Below are 17,486 nucleotides of genomic sequence, written 5' to 3'. Positions count from 1 at the left end.
GACCCGGCAACAAGGATGCCCACTGGCACATTTAAACCCGAATCCGGCCTTGGCCTGGACCTGGCAGGAGACCTGAGCCACTGCCTCCATCTCCTAATGGAGAAAACTGGAAGAACAACCCTACCTCCTGGATGTATGCTGAGGTCATGTATTCCCCCTTGTCCACCAGAAGCATTAGAGACAGATAAGCCTTTATATTATAACGATGGGGGTGGTAGTAGGGGTGGCGGCATTAGTATTGATCTGATTGTCCTTATCAGTTTTTTAAAGTACAGCCTTCCTAAGACATTTGCAACAATCAGGAAAAAAAGGAAGTGCCTTTTCATTTTTTTAAAAATCAAAACAGCTTTTATTTATTAAGCACCCACTGTGCGCCAGGCACCGTGTGCACCTTACTGCAACGTAAAGCTGTTACGCAAGAAGAAACGGAACTGGGAGGGGCAGAGCGATCCAAGTTCACGCTGCTCGTGATGCCTGAGCTGGGCTTGGAACCAGCAATGTCTGATGCTTGTGTCACTTAACCAAGCCCACAAGGACACTCGCACGCCTGCACCAGCCCAAGTGCGGAAAGCCTGAGACGTGGGTGGCCCCCTGAACTATATGGCCATCTGAGCTCTCAAGTAAGGAATCATGGCCTTGGAATTGAGGAAAAAGGCCCATCAGTCAGGTCCAAGCTGAGTGAATGCTTCATTTCAGTGTCAAAAATCCATTCCTCTCAAAGGTTCTGAAGGCAAAGAAATCAAGCAGGACCCTTGCTGGGGGGTGAAAAAAGAGGAACATGTGTGCTTTTCTAGACCATCACTCTGAGAACCTGAAACCTTCCAATACAAAAGGAGTTCGGAATTTGGCTCCTAGTATAGACCTTTTTGCTTTTGCTCTGGAAGCAACAAATGGAAAATATTTCCAGAAATACAAAAAATAATAATGACAATAATACAACAATAAAAATATAAAGAATATAGAACACGCTGACGAGCCCCACAACTTTGGGAATCCATGAAAGAGAGGTAAAACACCAGGATAAGGGTCCTCAAATTCACCCCACAGCCCCCTAAACAGTAAGCGCCCCCCCCCACCCCCGCTTACCCGAGACCTGCCAGGTACTGGCGGGGCTGGACCGTGTCATCTCCCTGAAGCCTCTTAACGACCCTCCGTGGTTCCCATTTTACAGACCGGAAACCAAAGCCCAGGGATGTGAGGCAGCCTGCCCACAGTGACTCAGCTAATAACCGGACTCCAAAGTCTGTGTTCTTCCAGCCACATGCCTTTGCCTTCAAAAGATTTAAGGCTGGGGAACCAGGCTTTTATTGAATGCTTCTCTTTACTTTGCCAAATAAACATGCACTTTAAAAAGTATTAAAAAGGAAGAAGGAATTATTGCTTTCTGATGCTTCCACAGAATGCCAGGAAGACGGACTCTGGAAGCACACACTAGTTTTGGCAAGGGGTGACAGCTGAGCATGCTGAAGTTAAAGAGGCTCATCCCGTGTGCTCCAAGGCACCTGGGAGCAAGCTCTGCAGCGGGGTCGTGGAGAAGGAAGCGGGGTCATGGGAGAGGAGTCCACTACAGTGGGGCAGGATGGCTTCAGGGTCGAACAGAACTCGGCGAGTGAGTCACGTGAATTCCCTGAGCCCGGGCTCGAGTTCTGGGAATGGAGTACCCAGTGGCCCTGATCTTGGGGCCTCCCTGGAGGTGCACCCTGAATCGAGAGCTCAGGTCCAGCCCTCTCTCTGCTTCCCTTGTCACATTTGCAAGCCATGGAGTTCGGGGGGCTGTCACCCAGATGAGGAGCCCACCAGGCGTGGAAGTGGCTGTGAAAAGCCAGTCACTCCTAAGAGGGTGCCGAAGCAGTGTCACGTGGGCCCGCCCCGCCGTGAAAGCCCCTTGGCAATATGGGGAGCGTCACACAGAAAATGTCCGTGCCCCCTGAACCAGAAATTCTACTTCTGGGAACTTTTCCTAAAGAAATAAGCAAAAGAAAGAAAACCCTGTATTCGTGAAGCTGCTCAGGACAGTTTAGTTGAAAATAACGTAATACTGGAAGCAACCAGAATGTCTAGCAGCAGGAAAATGCCTGAGTAAGTTACGGCAGAAGTCGCCAGATAAACTTTCACGCACCAGTAAGAAATGTGACTGAAATTAAAACCACATTCCAGCACAGAAAGCTTCTCACTGTACAAGGGACAGAGGGAAGGAAGAGGCTGGAAGGAAGACCACAATGCACTCTTCCTACCGGCATGAGACGATGTGACTGAACACAAAGACAGGGAGGAGACACGAAAAGCGTCTAAGCTTTCTTTGTTTAGGGTGATGAAATCACGGGAAATTCTTTCCCTCTACTTTCGAAACCCTATGAGATGTGCTTCAATGTGTAATACGCATCCAAAGAATAAAGAAAAATATCCTATTTCCTTTCAGGCAATAACGATAAAAACAAAAACTGTTTGTGGTTTTACGTGGGAACAAGGAACAGAAGTCAGGAACAAATAAAATTTCACGCGACTATATTTATTTCATACTGGCTTCCAAGATTATCACAGACAGACGGCCAGTGGCTTACATTCAGATCTTGAGATTCACCAGAAATTCCTCTCCCTAACTCTCTTCTCTACCCTGAAGCTTCAGTAGATGGCTAAAAACTCTCTTTCTTTCCCTCCTGAGACGTTAGACTGCTCCACCCCTGTTCAGCCAACATTTCCTGAGCTCTTCCTGCCTGCCGGGCACCTTGCAGTCCCTCTACCTTATCTACTTTGGCCAGGAGCTGAGAGACAGGACACACTGAGGCTCAAGGAGGGTAAGCAACTTGCTCAATGTCACACAATTGGAGCTGGGATTGAACCCTGGTTGGTCCCATGAGCCTGTGTTCTTTCTTAACGGCTTCTCTCAGCTGCCCCTGGGATAGGTCCAGCCCACGTCCCCACTTCTGCTTCCATGTTCTCATCAGATCCCAGTAGTTCCTAAGACCTTCATTTCAACGTGAATTCCCCTTATTAGCTGGCATGGCTCAGTGGCACTCTCGCTATTTTGGTCTTATATTATTTGTTCATGGTCTATTCTTGCATTTTGCACAGTGCCTGGCTCCTAGAAAAATGCCCAACAAATACGTTGAATGAAAGAATAAAGAGTGTGATTTGCAAAATGCAAGAGGGACACCATGACTTTCAGTGTCGGATGCCTCCCCATGGCCTGAAAGGCCTAGCCATCCTCCTGTCCTGTCCCCTCCCCTCCACTCTGCTCGTCACCTGCTCCTTGAACACGCTATACTCTTTCGCATCTCGGGGACTCTGCACTCACTGTCCCTTCGGCCCTGTTCATTTCTGTACCATCTGGCATCGAGTAGGCATCCAGTGGCTCTCTGGTGATTGGAGGACTATTTTACAAGTTAGGAATGATGTATTAGTAAGGGCTGTTTGAACTTCTTTAACAAGTCCTCAAGGAAAACAAAAGGTGGGATTTCTGAAAAGTGTCAGCCTCCTGAAAGTTAAAAAAAAGTCTACTTGGTGGAAAAAAAAAAAAAAGGGAAGAAGAAAACGTTTGAATCCAAAAGGATGAAATGGAATGTTCTTTGGATACAAGCAAAGAACTTGAAACAAACCACATAAGCCCTCAATTGCTTGCTAAACCATACACTTCCTTTAGCTCAAATTCAAAGCACACTGCTGTGTTCTGATGTCTGAAATGGGCTAAGGAGCTAAGCTTCTGGATGATTCTAGACAGCTGCCTTGAAACAGGAACTGGACTGAGGTGAGTGGTCAAAATCCCCTTTTAGAAACTGATTCCTGAAGTCAGGGAAGCTTCTCTAAGGTAGATGGCTTCACTTGAGATGGTCAGCGCTATTCTATATATTCTGCCACCTTCTCCCTGGCTCTAAACCCAGGGACCCTGAGACTTGAGGGTTGATCTTATAAACTTGTCAGACAAAGGCTGAACGAGTGACTCCAGGGAAGCCCAGGCATTCCTGGGAGCTCTCTGTGCTTCACGTAGCAGTTGCGCTGTGCATCTCATCTGGGGAAAGGGAGGTGGGCAGCACGGCCCTGGGAACTTACAACCAACTGAGATGTCAGGGGCAAAGGGAAGAAGGGAACCCCTACCCTCGAGAACTCTTACTGGCTTTCTGTGCTCTGCCCTTCACTGAGTCCCCGCAATGACTCTGGCAAGGCAGTGTAGTACATGCTGCTTTGAGATGGGAGAAGGAACCCCAGAGCCCAAGTGACCCTCCCTTTGCCATATGCCTTGGCCCTGAATTTCTCCCATCCTCTCCTGTAGATCAGGACCGTCTGCCCCAACCCAGCAGGGCCTGATGCCAGGAAGTAGCTAACAAGGTCAAGGTCCTCAACGGGCTCTAAGGCCCCAGAGATCAGCCCCCTCCAGCCTCATCACTTCCCACAAAGCCTCCCTCACTGTGAGCTGCAGCCATGTCCCCTCCTTGGAGGTGCTGGAGTGAGCCACATCTGTCCAGGCCTTTGCCTTTCCTGGCTGCCCAATCTATCCCTCTGCCACCCGTTCTACATCCCTCCCCAGGCAGGAGGAGGCGCCTGACCCCATGTTCCTTTAGCAACAGCCTCAGCCGCACAGACTGGCAATGCTCCCTTTCCTACCTTGCCCTCTAGACTCTGACTCCTTGAGGACAGAGGCAGTGTGTATGTTAGGTCCCTGCTGTCTGGCACCAAGCAGGGCTAGTAAATACAATGAAGGGAGTGGTGGGAAGCAGGCCACATTGCCTGCACGGAGTCCTGGCTCTGCTACTTATGAGCTGGGGGACTGCGAGCCAATCACCTGACCTCATCATGCCTCAGTTTCTTCCTCTGCAAGACAGGTTCATATAATGCCAACTTCTTAGGACGGTTGTAGAATTACATGAGGAGGTTCACATAAAGAACTGATGTGAATGACTCACTTGGTATCAAAGAGGAGCTCATCTAAGTGTTGAGAAAACTGGGGGCCCAGGGACCAAAAAGAAGGCAGAGGGCAACCCAGAGCGGCAGCTCTCCCCATTCACAGCCTTCCGGACCTCTGGCTCAGGGGACGAGGCGGGCCTCGGGGACAGGACCTTCGCTCTAGCCTCGCCACGGAACATTTCCGAGGCCAACCAAAGGCTACAGGTGAGCATGCCCGCCCGTGAAGGAGTCGCCAACACAACCCGCGTTTGTCAAAACCAGCCCTGTGGTGAAGCTGGGGCCAGTGATGCCCAGTGCAAACAGTGCCACCCACAAACATGCTCGTGTACCCGGCCACGGGGCCTGCAGGGCTGGCTGGGAGCATGAGGAAGGCGGGTGTCACTGGCTCAGACAGGGTGGGTCCTGTGGTGAGGTCTGCGGGTTTGGTCAGACAGCAGGGAATGTGCGCTGACTTAAAACACACAGGTCGGACTTCCTCTGCATCCCCCTCCACCCCAGGCCTCCGAGGCCAAATCATCGCCTGGGTAGAGGAAGGCCACAGAATCCTCCTGTTTGAGGCAGATCCAGCAGGTCACTCCTGCTTCTCAAAATCCCAAAATTAACACCTCTGCCGCTCTGGTTAGAACAGGGATTAGCTGAGAAGAGGGCAAGGAGCTCATCGAATTTATCCCTTCATGTCTCCAGGGAATGATTTTCTAGGAAGAGGTGATGGTGCTTTCTAAGAAAGAAACTGATCTTACGCGAGAGATAAAATACTGTGAACAGCCCTGCGAGACTGCTTCAGAAAAAAAGTGCTGATAAGGGACGCACACTCCAGCAGGGTTCTGAGAACTCCTCTGCTTTTCACACGTGGGAACGGACTGGCAAGAGTCACAATCTCATTTTTGTGTGCCTCGCACCCAGATCCCTCAGATACCTTATCAGCACACCACTGCACCATCTCCGGGGGTCCCGAGCCTCCCTGGGAGAGGATTTCACACCAGGGCCTCACCTGCACTGCCTGTTCTCGGCTCACTCCCCCAGGTGCCTGGCAGCAGCCCAGAGGTGTCCCCCCCAGAGCCTGGGGCTGGGGCCCTGCTCTGCACCAGCCAAGGCAGCCTGCCTGGCCCTCACACAGGGGAATCTCAATCCTGTTTTAGCCAAGGGCAGCTGGCCTTGGGAAGTTCCTCCCGGTGGCAGGGCGCCAGGGGGGTGTCGTCCGCCCCCTGTCCTGAAGTGGGTTGGAAGGCGGGCTCTTGACCTGGTCAGCTGGCGGCCCAGGGAGAGGGGGGTCCCGCCCACGCTTACTCACCCGCCGGGTCTTCTCCACGTCGCCGCACGGCAGCCGCTTTACAAAGTCAATGCCGGTCAGCGGCGTGCCCGTGGGGGGCAGCAGGATGGAGGCGTCCATCATGAGATACTCCACGTTCATGGGCTTCATCTAGAAGGAGAGACATTGTAGGAAACCTCACCGAAGGGAGGAAGAGCATGGGGCAGGTTACCCAGGCCCCTCGCCTGTACCTGCGCACAGCTAGTGAGTAAAGCAAGCCCACCTTAGGGCTGGCATGAGGTCTCAAGGCAGCCAGGCGTGCGAGACATGAGCCGCTGTTTCCCAAGACACAGACCTTTCCTTCCCTTGAAGAGACAGCTCAGACACTCCTGGGAAGCTGCCTCCGTGCTGTGAAAAGCTGCGCTCTCCCACCGGCTCACACCCCTCTGGCTCACGCCCCTCCACCCGGCAGGGAGCGGGTCCCTGACCGCAGCCCGCCTCCCTCCCTTTGTGCTGTCAAGAATGACGACAGCAGACTAGTGATGGCAGCTCTCAGTTATCGTTTATCTAGAGTGGGCTACGGACTGTGGGCAGGCGCTGACCTACAGGCTTTGAGTGCGTGATCCTCCTTAATCCTCCCAAAGACTCCAGAAGGGATGTTTCCCGATCCGCTCATGAGAAAACGGAGACTCAGCCGGCAGGTGGCAGAACTAAGACGCAGACCCAGGCCTGCCCTGCTCCAGACCCCGTGACTCCTGCCACATGACCACTATCCCCTTCCTTCCTCACCACCTTGCTGTCTTTACCTGGGATCATACAACAAAGTCACTTACTGAGCATCTACTAAGTGCCAGGCGCCCGCAGGGCTCACCTCCTGCTGGACAGCGATGTTGATGCTGTTCCTTATTACAGAGGGGGACACTGACCTCAGAGGAAGGGCGTATGCCCACAGCCCCTGGGCCACAAGGGAGCACAACTGTCTGCCTGCTTCCACACCACCTCTGGGAAGCCTTCTCCGATTACGACGACATATGGTATCGACACCTCCCCTCCTGGAACTCTGCTGCATCACTACGGACATTGAATGTGCACGTGTTGTTGGACATGGACACTTCATTTCCCTGACATCATAAAGGAATGACATTTCACAGGGTACATTTCCTACAGAATTAACTTTACTCCTCCAAGCATCACATGCTTTTTTGTGTGTCTTTTTGGGTTTTTATTTTTCAGAAAGTGGGCCTTAATCATATTACACTCTCTCCCTCTCCTGGAACATATAGCTGACCACATGGGGCAGTTGTGGTGAAGGCTCAGCTGTCTGGGCTAGGGAGCCAAGGAGACACTTAGTTTGTGCTGCCTGTCTTTTTCTTTTAGCCACCCCCCAAAGGCCTGGGGTCCCCCATCCTGAGCCCCTTTATCCCAGGACCAGGTGGCGGAGCCCTGAGTCCCACCCCGGGGCCGCCCTTGGCATTGCCTTCCAGCCTGCCCACCGTTCCCTAGCAGCCCCCCTCTGCTCTGCCCCACCTCCCTCCACCACCTTCCCGGTGAGCACTCATTACACCTCTGCGCTAAATAGGAGGTGATAAGAGAAGTGAATAAGGGTCTAACATGAAGGCATGGCTTCAGTGCAGGGGTCTCCATGAGCACCCGAGGGCCTATCTCCACTTCATTTAGCTCAGCGGCTACTTTCCTCGAGTCCGACCTCAGGACTGACTTTCAGGTATGGGGGCTGGGGATGTGTCCCCTCTCTTTCTCTAGGGGGCAGGCCCTGTGTAGACCACACAGTAAACATGGGACAAGACACACAAGCACAGCCCCAGAAGCTCCCCATGGCAGGAGGGGGAGGAAGCAGATATTCCTTGTGTGCACACCCCACTGGAGGCGCCTCTTCGGTACTTCAGACCCAGGCGCGTGGTTTGGGCCCCATCTTACAGATGGAAAAAATGAAGGCACAGAATGTAAGCAACCCACTGAAGGTCACGCAGTTAGTAACAACAGCAGAGGGGCGCCTGGGCGGCTCAGTGGGTTAAGTGTCACACTCTTGGATTTGGCTCAGGTCATGATCTCAGGGTTATGGGATCCCGCCCTGCATCAAGCTCAGCGGGGAGTCTGCTTGAGACTCCCTCCCTCTCCCTTGGCCACTCCCTCTCTGCTTCTCCCCCTGCTCACACACACACACCGTGTGTTCTCTCTCTCTTTCAAATAAATAAATAAATAAATAAAATCTTAAAAAAAAAAAAAGGCAGAAACTTTTTAATAAAATAAGATTTTAAATAAAATCTTAAAAAAAAAAAAAAAGGCAGAAACTGAGCAGGGGTTTAGGAGCCTGAGCTTTTCTACACCGTCAAGCGACATAGGAGACTTAACGTTTCCAACAGGAATCCAAACTGTGGAGAATTACATTGCAGAAGGGGCCATCACAGGGGCAAGATGAAATGGGAGCTAAGCCCCAAATCCACTCCACTCTAACTACCGGTCCAAAGAGCAGAAGACCGAGACAGCCTTGCAGGGGCTGGGGGAGTAGCAGGGAGCAGTGGCCATCGCCAGGTGTGAGGCACACCCGAGCAGCCTGTACCTCGCCAGAGGCGGCCTTGGGCGCTACTGGGTGTTTCTGGAGATGATCTATGCCAGTTTACATTCTCCCCTGGAATAGGCTCTGCAGAGGCCTTGGAAGTGCCGAGGGCGAGGATGTGGTAAGCGCCCAGCAGTCCATACCCGGTGAGATGGGCTTGGGAGCCAGGAGACACTGAAAGCAAGCTGCTTTTGTCTTTGTGACACTTTAGACACTTAGGTTTACTATAAACTTCTGGAATCACTTCATTTTTTTTTTTTTTTTTTTAAGATTTTACCTATTTATTCATGAGAGACAGAGAGAGAGAGGCAGAGGGAGAAGCAGGCTCCCCAAGGAGCAGGGAGCCCGATCCCAGGACCCTGGGATCATGACCTGAGCCGAAGGCAGACGCTTAACCGACTGAGCCACCCAGGCGCCCTCACTCTTTGATGAGCAATGTCCATGAAAAGGACATTTATCATCTATTTACTGAGTGCCAACTAAGGGTCAGACGATAGGGATGCATAGAAATGAACAAAACAGAGAAAGCTGCAAATCTTCTAAACCCATCTTTTCCCATGACTATGCCTGATGGACAGAGGGAAACAGGGCAGACTCTGGGCCAGTGCTGTGGATTCAAGGATAAGCAACAAGCTGGAACATTCCGGTGGCACAGCAAAGAAGGGCAGGGCACTGGAGGCAAACTGCTGTGCTTTGGAATCCTGGCTCTGCACCTCCCTGGCTGGACAGGCATGGGGCCTCACTCGACCTCTGATCCTCGCCTCCTGATCGGGGTGATAGGAGTCTATGCTAGCAGCCCCTCCCATCAGGGTGACAGGGGCAGTAACACAATGAACACATACAATGTGCTCTACACTCCTGACACAGCACGAGTCCTCAAAGATTATTCGTATCAAAGTGAATCTTTCCGACCCATCTATGGCACAGCCCACAGAGGGGAAGTGGGGGTCATCCGAAATTTCACCAGTGGCGGGGATCAAAAGGCACCATTTCCAATTCACTTCCCCACCAATCTCGGTCAGAAAGGCCCCAGTTAGACAGCTTTCTCTCAGTTTCACTGGATGAGCCGTGCAGGCAACCAAGTGCGTCCTGGCCCCTCACTTACTGTCATGCTCCTGTACTCATCTTCAAACATGTCCAAGAAAATTTCTTCTCCCTAAAAAGAGGAAGGGAGAGAGATTATGCATATTTTTTTCCATAAACACCGAATTATTATAAACTCCAGTTCATGGCTGTTGGGGCCATCTGGTTCTCATCAGTGAGTTCTCGTAAATCACCAGGAAGTAAGACACACACGTGAACACGAACACACACGCTCAAATGAAAGCCCAAATATCATATTGCACCTCTCAACGTTTCTCTCTTTTTTTTTTTAAGCATGTGCAGTTAGATTCCTTCTGTCAAGGCAGCTAATTAAAACGACAACAAAAATAACACCATATATAATTAAACTATAAAAGTGGGTGAAATTGCGAGTGTTTCACATCATCTATGTGTTGAGAAGGGTTGGAGAAATGGGAAGCCTGGTTCAGGTGCCATGTTAAATCTATGAGGCTCCACGCCTCAGAAAGGAAGCGTATAATTAAGCATACTTAACACTAAAATTACACAGCTTGTTCCAGTCATTTCTGAGGCACACCTGTAAGGCTCTGCAGTTCTGCAGGGCTGCGGTGGGTAAGACTCTGGCTCTGAGACACGCAAACCAGGGGCCCAATCCCAGCTTTACCTCTCAGAGCCTCTCTCTGGTTCGCTGCAAGACTGGAATGACAGCCCACGTCTATGCAGGTCACTGCGAGGATGACAGGAGTTAACCCGAGTAAAGTGCTGACCACAGAGCCTGCCACTCAGTCGGGGCTGGTAAATGCTAGCACTCATGGTCATTATGGTCACCCCCAGATGGAGCACAGCTAGGGAGGGGAGTGGAGATTCAGCTGAATGCATCATGACTATTCAAACTGTCCTGTCTCTCTCCTAAGTCCTGAATCTCTCTCTCTCTCTCTCTCTCTCTCTCTCTTTCTCTCTCTCTCTCTCACACACACACACACACACACACACACGGTCAGGATGGGAAAAGGAGCAAGTCCTTTATATATTTTTCCAGTTGAAACTTGAATACTCTTGCATGGCGTAAGAACCACGTAAGAACCACAAAAATCACAATCCTGAGAACATCCAAAAGCTTCTGAGATATTATACTTAGGGTATAACACTTATAGGACAAATGAACAATCTGGGTAGGGAGAAGAGCTACAATTCAAATATAGCTCTCTTTTGGCTAAAGATAAACCCTCTGGGAAAATGCCTACCTATATATCTCTGTCTTTCTGACTCTGCAATGCAAAGGGGGGGAAACAAACGAAGAGCCGTTATCCTGGAAAGAGACCCAAAGATGACTAATGCAGCCGTGAGGCTCCCACTCTCTTCTGGGCTTTGCTGAGGACTTATATCCTCGCTCGGAGGCCAAGCCCCTCGGGATGGTCTATGGGAGCCTGGGATCTCCTCCCCCATGCGTGGGGGCCCACAGTGGTCCACCCTCATCTGGGCACGTCCACCATGTTGCAGCTGCATGGGGTCGTCTGCGCCTGGTGAGGTGGATTTCCAGATTATAAGACCTCGTTTTCTCTCAACGGACACCGACAATAATGGACAGTGGCTTAAAAAGCTTCCTGCAAAGAAAAGGGATCTGCTGCATATGTGCCTATGATTCACGGCAGTTTGTAGAGACTACAGATAATGAAAGCAGTTGAACAACAAGAAGATGGCAGCGCCGACACCTTTCCTCCTCCAGAGAGGTTCTCTGTATCAGCCAAATGACCAGGGGAAACCCTGGCTAAGTGGACCTGGGGAGACCTGACATGGAGGTCAAAAACTTGGGGAGCCACAGGGCCAGTGTGAATGTGGATTAATCCATCTCCTGCTGACAGATGATGTGCTTCCCTAAGAATATATCACGCTTTAGATATAGAGCAAAACAAAACCATCACAGTGAGATATTTCAAAACTAACCATCTGGAATCTGAAGAGGACATCTACAAATTCCCCGGTAGTTAACTCAGAGTCCTGGTGGCCCTTTACAAATCTCACTAAACTTAATGATAAAGGTTTAGAAGCCTGTACGAGGTGTCTTGGCATACATGCCTGCAAATGACATACATGCATAAAATTCATAAGTAATTCAAAAGTTATTTTATATGGAAAACATACATACCTCATGCATATATTAATTTACATATATAATAGTCCCGTGCATGCAATTCACATTTATATGTAGATTCATCAGTAAACAAATTCATATATCATTGATAAACAAACTGTCACAGACTAGGGGTGAGTCCTCAGAAGGGGTACCGCTAAGAGGAGCGCAGGGCCCGCTGCTCGGGGGTTTGACATGGTGCGTGCTTAGCACGCACGGGTACAAGAAGTCACCACAGACTTGTGATCGGTATGTGCGCACGCCTAGATACTATAATCTTGTGTCTGTGATGCACACCACACTGCCTTCCCCTGCGCTCTGGCCACTTACCTTATAAAAATGCCGCACTAGGTGAACGCTTTCTTCTCTCGCGCCCTGTTGAGAGAGGGAAGGTGGGAAGGAGGCCAGTGAGTTGGGTAAGTTACCAATTCCAAAATCTGAGTGCATATCAAGCAGATGAGAGGCTGGGCTCATATCCTTAAATCAATAGAGTGGTTTGTAATAGGGAGGGAAGAAGAGAGGGAGGGTGGGCGGGCGGGCTAGCTTAAAATAAAAATGGGCAAAAGAGGGGATTCTGGAAAGTTGTTAACATACAGTTAGGTGGGGGAAGCGGGTTATAAAACATGGCCATGGTGACTCATAAATGTGTCAGTGTGTGGGTATCTGGAAAGACACACGCCAAAGCGTTAACTATAGCTGTTCCTTTTTGCCTTCGTACTTTCTAAATTTTCTCAAATAAACATGAAAAATAAGGGGGAAAACAATAAAAACTAAAAAACAATGAATACAGATATTAGCACTATAAAAACATAAAAAGCATGCATGTGTTTGGATATGTGTAACATTTTTCTAATACATAAAGGAAAATATTAAAATTCTGGTTGACAAATACAGGGCCAACAGCTGTCACAGAAATTACTGAAATTCACTAATTAAGAGGGCTCATCGAGCCAGTCTCAGAGGAATGGTAATTCCACCGGAACAAGGGGGTTGCAGTGGGGGATCAGGGCTATTAGGCCCTGCTTCTCGCTGGTGCTGCAGACCCCAGGACCCGGGGCTCCCATCTGAATCCAGCAGTTTCCTTGCCACGCACGGCCTCCCGCGGAACCCAGGCGGTGGGAGGGGGCCCTCACCTCCAGGCAGGCCAGGTGCACATCCTTTATGATGCAGCCCGTGCTGGTCACCACTTGCTGCTTTAGGAGTAGGCAGCTCAGCTCCAGCGTCGCCAACCGGATCTTCCCATCTGCAGGGGAAAGCAGGGTCAGCCTCGCACAGCCTGGTGGGAAGGCCTTAAACACAGTTTCTTGCCTTGCCCACTTTGAGGTTAACAGGTCAGCTGACGGCCCTTGACATCCAGTGGGGACAAAGAGGGAACTCACATGCCAACCCCTTCCCAATTACAATAGAATGTTCCATCCAAAACACCCACACCAAATACTCCCCTGCACTCCCTTTATCAGTGGAAAGGAGGCAGGAAAAAGATTATTACTAATTATTCCTGAAGGCGGCGAAAGTGGCCGTCTGTGGTTACTTTCCTTGGCTGGGTTCCCTCCCCTTTTCAGGAGCAAGCACCACTCTTTCCTTTGGAGAATCACCAACCCCACTCTTGGGTCTCTAATTTGGATGGGGCCGGTCCCTTTGCTCTGTCCCAGGGAGGGGCACATCACCCAGGCTGGTCAGGGTGCTCTATTCCTCCGGTCACAGTGACTGGGGAGGGGACAGGCAAGGGGGGCCGGTCAGAGCCAATAAGGCTCAATTCCACAACATGCTGGGACCACTGTGCAAGAGAAGGTCTCCTTGTGCTGGGCTGAGGGCAGGACAGGAACCGTGCCGGGGCCCTGAAGCGCCCTGAGCAGCACAAGCCTTATAATCCACATTGGCCACCTCTGCACCCTTGCCTGCATTTTCCATCTTGCGTCCAAGTCCACCCTTCCCATCAGACTGCCCAGAGTATGTCTCCTACAGCAAGGCCCGAACCCCGGAAGGGAAAGGGATGGCTGGAGCTGCAGCTGGTAGTTATCCTGCTAACACACAAAGTGGGAGAGTCCAAAAATAGTCCTGAAAACATTGAATTTCTGTATCCAGCTGTGCCTGAAGCCAGGCTCCAAAAGACTTCAAGTTACACAAGCCAATAGTTTGTTCGTACTGTTTCAGCCTGAGTCGGGTTTCTGTCGACGGCAACCCACCTGCTACGCTACTGTGAGCCAGGCACGGTAGCTGGGCACGTTACAGACCCTCCCGCCAGGAGTCTCTGGAAAAACCCATTGCGGTGGGTGCTCTAAAGACTGAGGTTCAGGAAAGTCCAAAGTCTCACCCTGGGACTCCAGGTGCTCTGAATGCCAAGACCCACATCGGGCACTGCTCCTAGAAGCATCTGTGGCCGCCTGACAGGAGGGCAACCTGCTCTTAGGCAAACTGCTCATTGGGTATTTAAGCACCTTTCTGGGGAGATGTCTCAATGTGGAGGAGGGGCAAGGAGACGAAGAAGTCTCCAGGCCACAGCCCTGAGGCCCTGGAAACCCCAGACGTCAGGACCAGCTACTGGGAAAAACTCAAGGCAGATGTACCACCGCATGCCTCCCTGCCCACCCCTTCCTGCTTCACCCATCTGGTGGGGAACGGGAGAAGAGGGAAGCATTCACTGGGAAAGGCTGCTTGGTCTCAGCTCCGTGGCTCTGTCTCGCTCTCTAGCCCCATCGACCCAGCACGAACATGGCTTCTGTACGGCCACCCTACTGGCCGCGCGCACCCGCCTCCCACCTCCAGCTCTCTAGGGCACGGTCTCACTCTTGCCTGCCCTTCCGCGGAACCCCACTGGCCCAGCCACTGCCCCACTGCTGCTGCCTCCAGGGAAGGGGAGTGTGATCTTCCAACCAGACCCTCCTTCCTTTGCAAGCTCCTGCCAGGTGCTGACTTCCTCCCACTGGCCCCCTCAAGGGGCTGGCTGTCCCTCCCCACCCTGGAGGCTCCTCGCTAACATCCGGGCCATACCCTACCTTCCCTGACCACCGAGCCACATCTGCTCAGATAGCCCCCGCCAACTGCCCCCTCAGCCACCATCCTCAGGGATGAACTCTGCTCCCTGCGCTAGACCTCTCAGTAGAAAACTGACCCCACTGAGTGCCCTTGGTCCTGAGCCACACCTGTCTCTCTTGCTGCCCCTCGTCCATGTGGGACCTGGTTCAGGGTCCCACGCTGGCTCCCGCTCTGTCACCTCGAGACACTTGTAGCAGCCCAGGGCTTGGTCCTAACATACCTCTCTTTTCTCCTGTGGCTTTAAAGATCACCCACATGTCTGTGAGTGAGTCCCACAATGTCCGCTCTGGTCCTAACCCCCATGAGCTCTAGATTCTATCTCCACGTGGAGGCCCAGACCCCTGGGACTTCACAGACCCCCAGCTGTGGCTCCTGGAAGGCAGGAGCCACATCTGTCCTGCACCTCCTGTACCCTCGTCATGTGCACACAGCGGCTGACACTCGATAAACATTGGTCCATGGACCCCACTCCCCAAGTCTCTGTGCTCTCTCCCCAAAGTCCCACTGAGCTTGTGGCTGCCTGGCGGAGCCCACGCCCTGTGACCTCTGGAGTCCTGGCCTACGACCACAACCTGCACCCCTGCCCTTCTCCTGAGCCTGACCTGGGCTCATCCCACACTGCTCCTACCGTACAGCTCAGTGGCTCTCTCTCAACCAGGCCGCGTCTCCGTCAGGCCCATTTCTGTGCTCTCACTCACACCTTGATGGCCTCTCTCTCGCTGCCTCTACAGAGAACTGGCCTTGCCATCAGGGTTTCTCAAGCTCAGCCCTGCCAATGTTTTTGGTCAGATGATCCTCTGTCATTGGAGGCCATCCTGTGCACTAAGGATGTTCAGCAGCATCCCTGGTCCCTAGATGCCAACAGCACCTCTCCTCAAGCTGTGACAACCAAAAATGTCTCTGGACGTTGCCAAATGTCCCCCAGGGGGCAAAGTTGATCCCACTTAAAACCACTGTACTAGATCATTCCACCTGCTGTTTCTAGCCCTTGCCATGGCAGCAGATCCTCAGCCAAAACCTCAGAACTGGGATGACAAGTGCCAGACACTGGGCATGTCTTGTACTCTCAAGAGCCCCTGATTCAAACCTTCCAGCCTTCCCTCACGTGTACTCTCAGCCTGGTTCACACTCAGTCGTGGCCTTGGCCACCCCAAGAGGAAGGCTGGAGACGCTGGCAACACTGGCAAAAGAAGGGCTGGGTGTGGAAAGAGAGGAAAGACAGGGTCCAGCACAAACACCACAGGGGAGGAAAGAGGAGGAGACCCCCAGGTGAAGACGCGGCTGGACAGGACAGTATGGGTGGCCCAGGGTATGCACGGCCCAGGGAGTGGCTGAGACCAGCCTGCATTCCCAGAAAGGCCAGGTCTAGAGCCCAGGACTCCTGGTGCCCAGTCCGGGGGCCTGGTCCCTCTACCTCCACTGCCCCTGTGAGCAGCCACACCCCAGGCACCTGGCTGGGCCGCGTTGTTCATGATCCTGATGAGTCTCTCGGCCAGGAGATGGTTGTAGGTGGTCTTCTCGGCCGCACCGGGCACTGGGAGCTGGATTTGCTCGAGTTTCTCAGGATCCATGCCTGGAACGCAGAAAGGGGCAGGCTGTCGGTGGAGTCGCTCATCCGGGAAGGCGCCTCCGCGCGGGGCCGCCCCATGCTCGGCGGCCGTGGTCCATCTCCGTGATTTCTGCCATGACTGGTGCTGCCTGACCCCTCACCTACTGCAGAGTCCTCTGTGAACGGAACTTAAATCCACATATTAAAACATGTTCTATCACCGTTTGTAAAGGGGAAATCCGCATTGCCTCAACAGGGACAGTCACTGCGCAAAACAAAAAGACAACGTTTTTACATTTTAGCCAAAGACTTGACTGACTAGCTACTACTCATCATGGTCCGAGACCTGCTCTCTTTGTTAAAAAGGGGAGGTTGGCAGGTACTTAAGAGGTGCGGAAGACGTACCAGCCCCAAACGGTGACAAGCTCCTGGACATAATCGGGGGGCTCAGAACAGGGACGGAAAAGGAGTAGGTTCTGCACGGCGTGGTGCTGCGCCGTCCCACGCCAGGTCTGCGTGCCACCAGAGGCCACCCCCGGATCAGAAACGTTCCACAGTGGGGGAAATGCAGACTGAGAGGAACGGACCAGACGGAAAGGAAATTACAGTCATGCCTAAGAGTTGCACCTCAAGCTCTTGGCAGCCAACTCAAGGAGCCGGGCCCGCCACTCGAACGCACGGGCAGGGGCCGGCGCTGCACTGGGCAAGGGGTGGTGTTGGCACAGAGACATTAGGCTACATCCTACAACAGAGAGGTGCAAATACAGAGATGCCAAGAGCGCGGGTGTCTCTTGAAGAGGCAAAGGAATCGTTTTTCTGCCAGGAAACACGGACAGCATTTCAAAGACAAAAGACAAGACAGGGGAGGGGTGGCTGGGCAGAGAGAAGGGGAGCACACACAAGTCCAACTGTGACCTCAGGGTCATCTCCCTTAAAGCAGAACCTGGGGGCCGGGGCGGCAGGAGGACCTGTGCAGACTACTTCA

General features: G+C 52.1%; 1 protein-coding gene across 8 annotated transcripts in view; it reads right to left on the bottom strand.

Moving 5' to 3' along the window:
• Positions 1–17,486, bottom strand: part of CLEC16A (C-type lectin domain containing 16A) — a 202,541-nt gene that overhangs the window by 104,783 nt on the left and 80,272 nt on the right. For all 8 annotated transcript variants that reach the window (XM_032392262.1, XM_032392260.1, XM_032392264.1 and 5 more), the window contains 5 exons: positions 16,403–16,525; positions 13,050–13,159; positions 12,247–12,291; positions 9,829–9,879; positions 6,191–6,319 (listed from right to left, as the gene is read on the bottom strand). In XM_032392262.1, the coding sequence (XP_032248153.1) occupies positions 6,191–6,319; positions 9,829–9,879; positions 12,247–12,291; positions 13,050–13,159; positions 16,403–16,525 (458 nt within the window). The remainder of the gene's footprint in view (positions 1–6,190; positions 6,320–9,828; positions 9,880–12,246; positions 12,292–13,049; positions 13,160–16,402; positions 16,526–17,486) is intronic.

Source organism: Phoca vitulina, unplaced genomic scaffold (assembly GCF_004348235.1).
Source record: "Phoca vitulina isolate PV1807 unplaced genomic scaffold, GSC_HSeal_1.0 scaffold66, whole genome shotgun sequence".
Lineage (NCBI taxonomy): Eukaryota > Metazoa > Chordata > Mammalia > Carnivora > Phocidae > Phoca > Phoca vitulina.
Note: the sequence above shows the minus strand (reverse complement) of the source record. Positions and strands in the feature narration are given on the sequence as shown.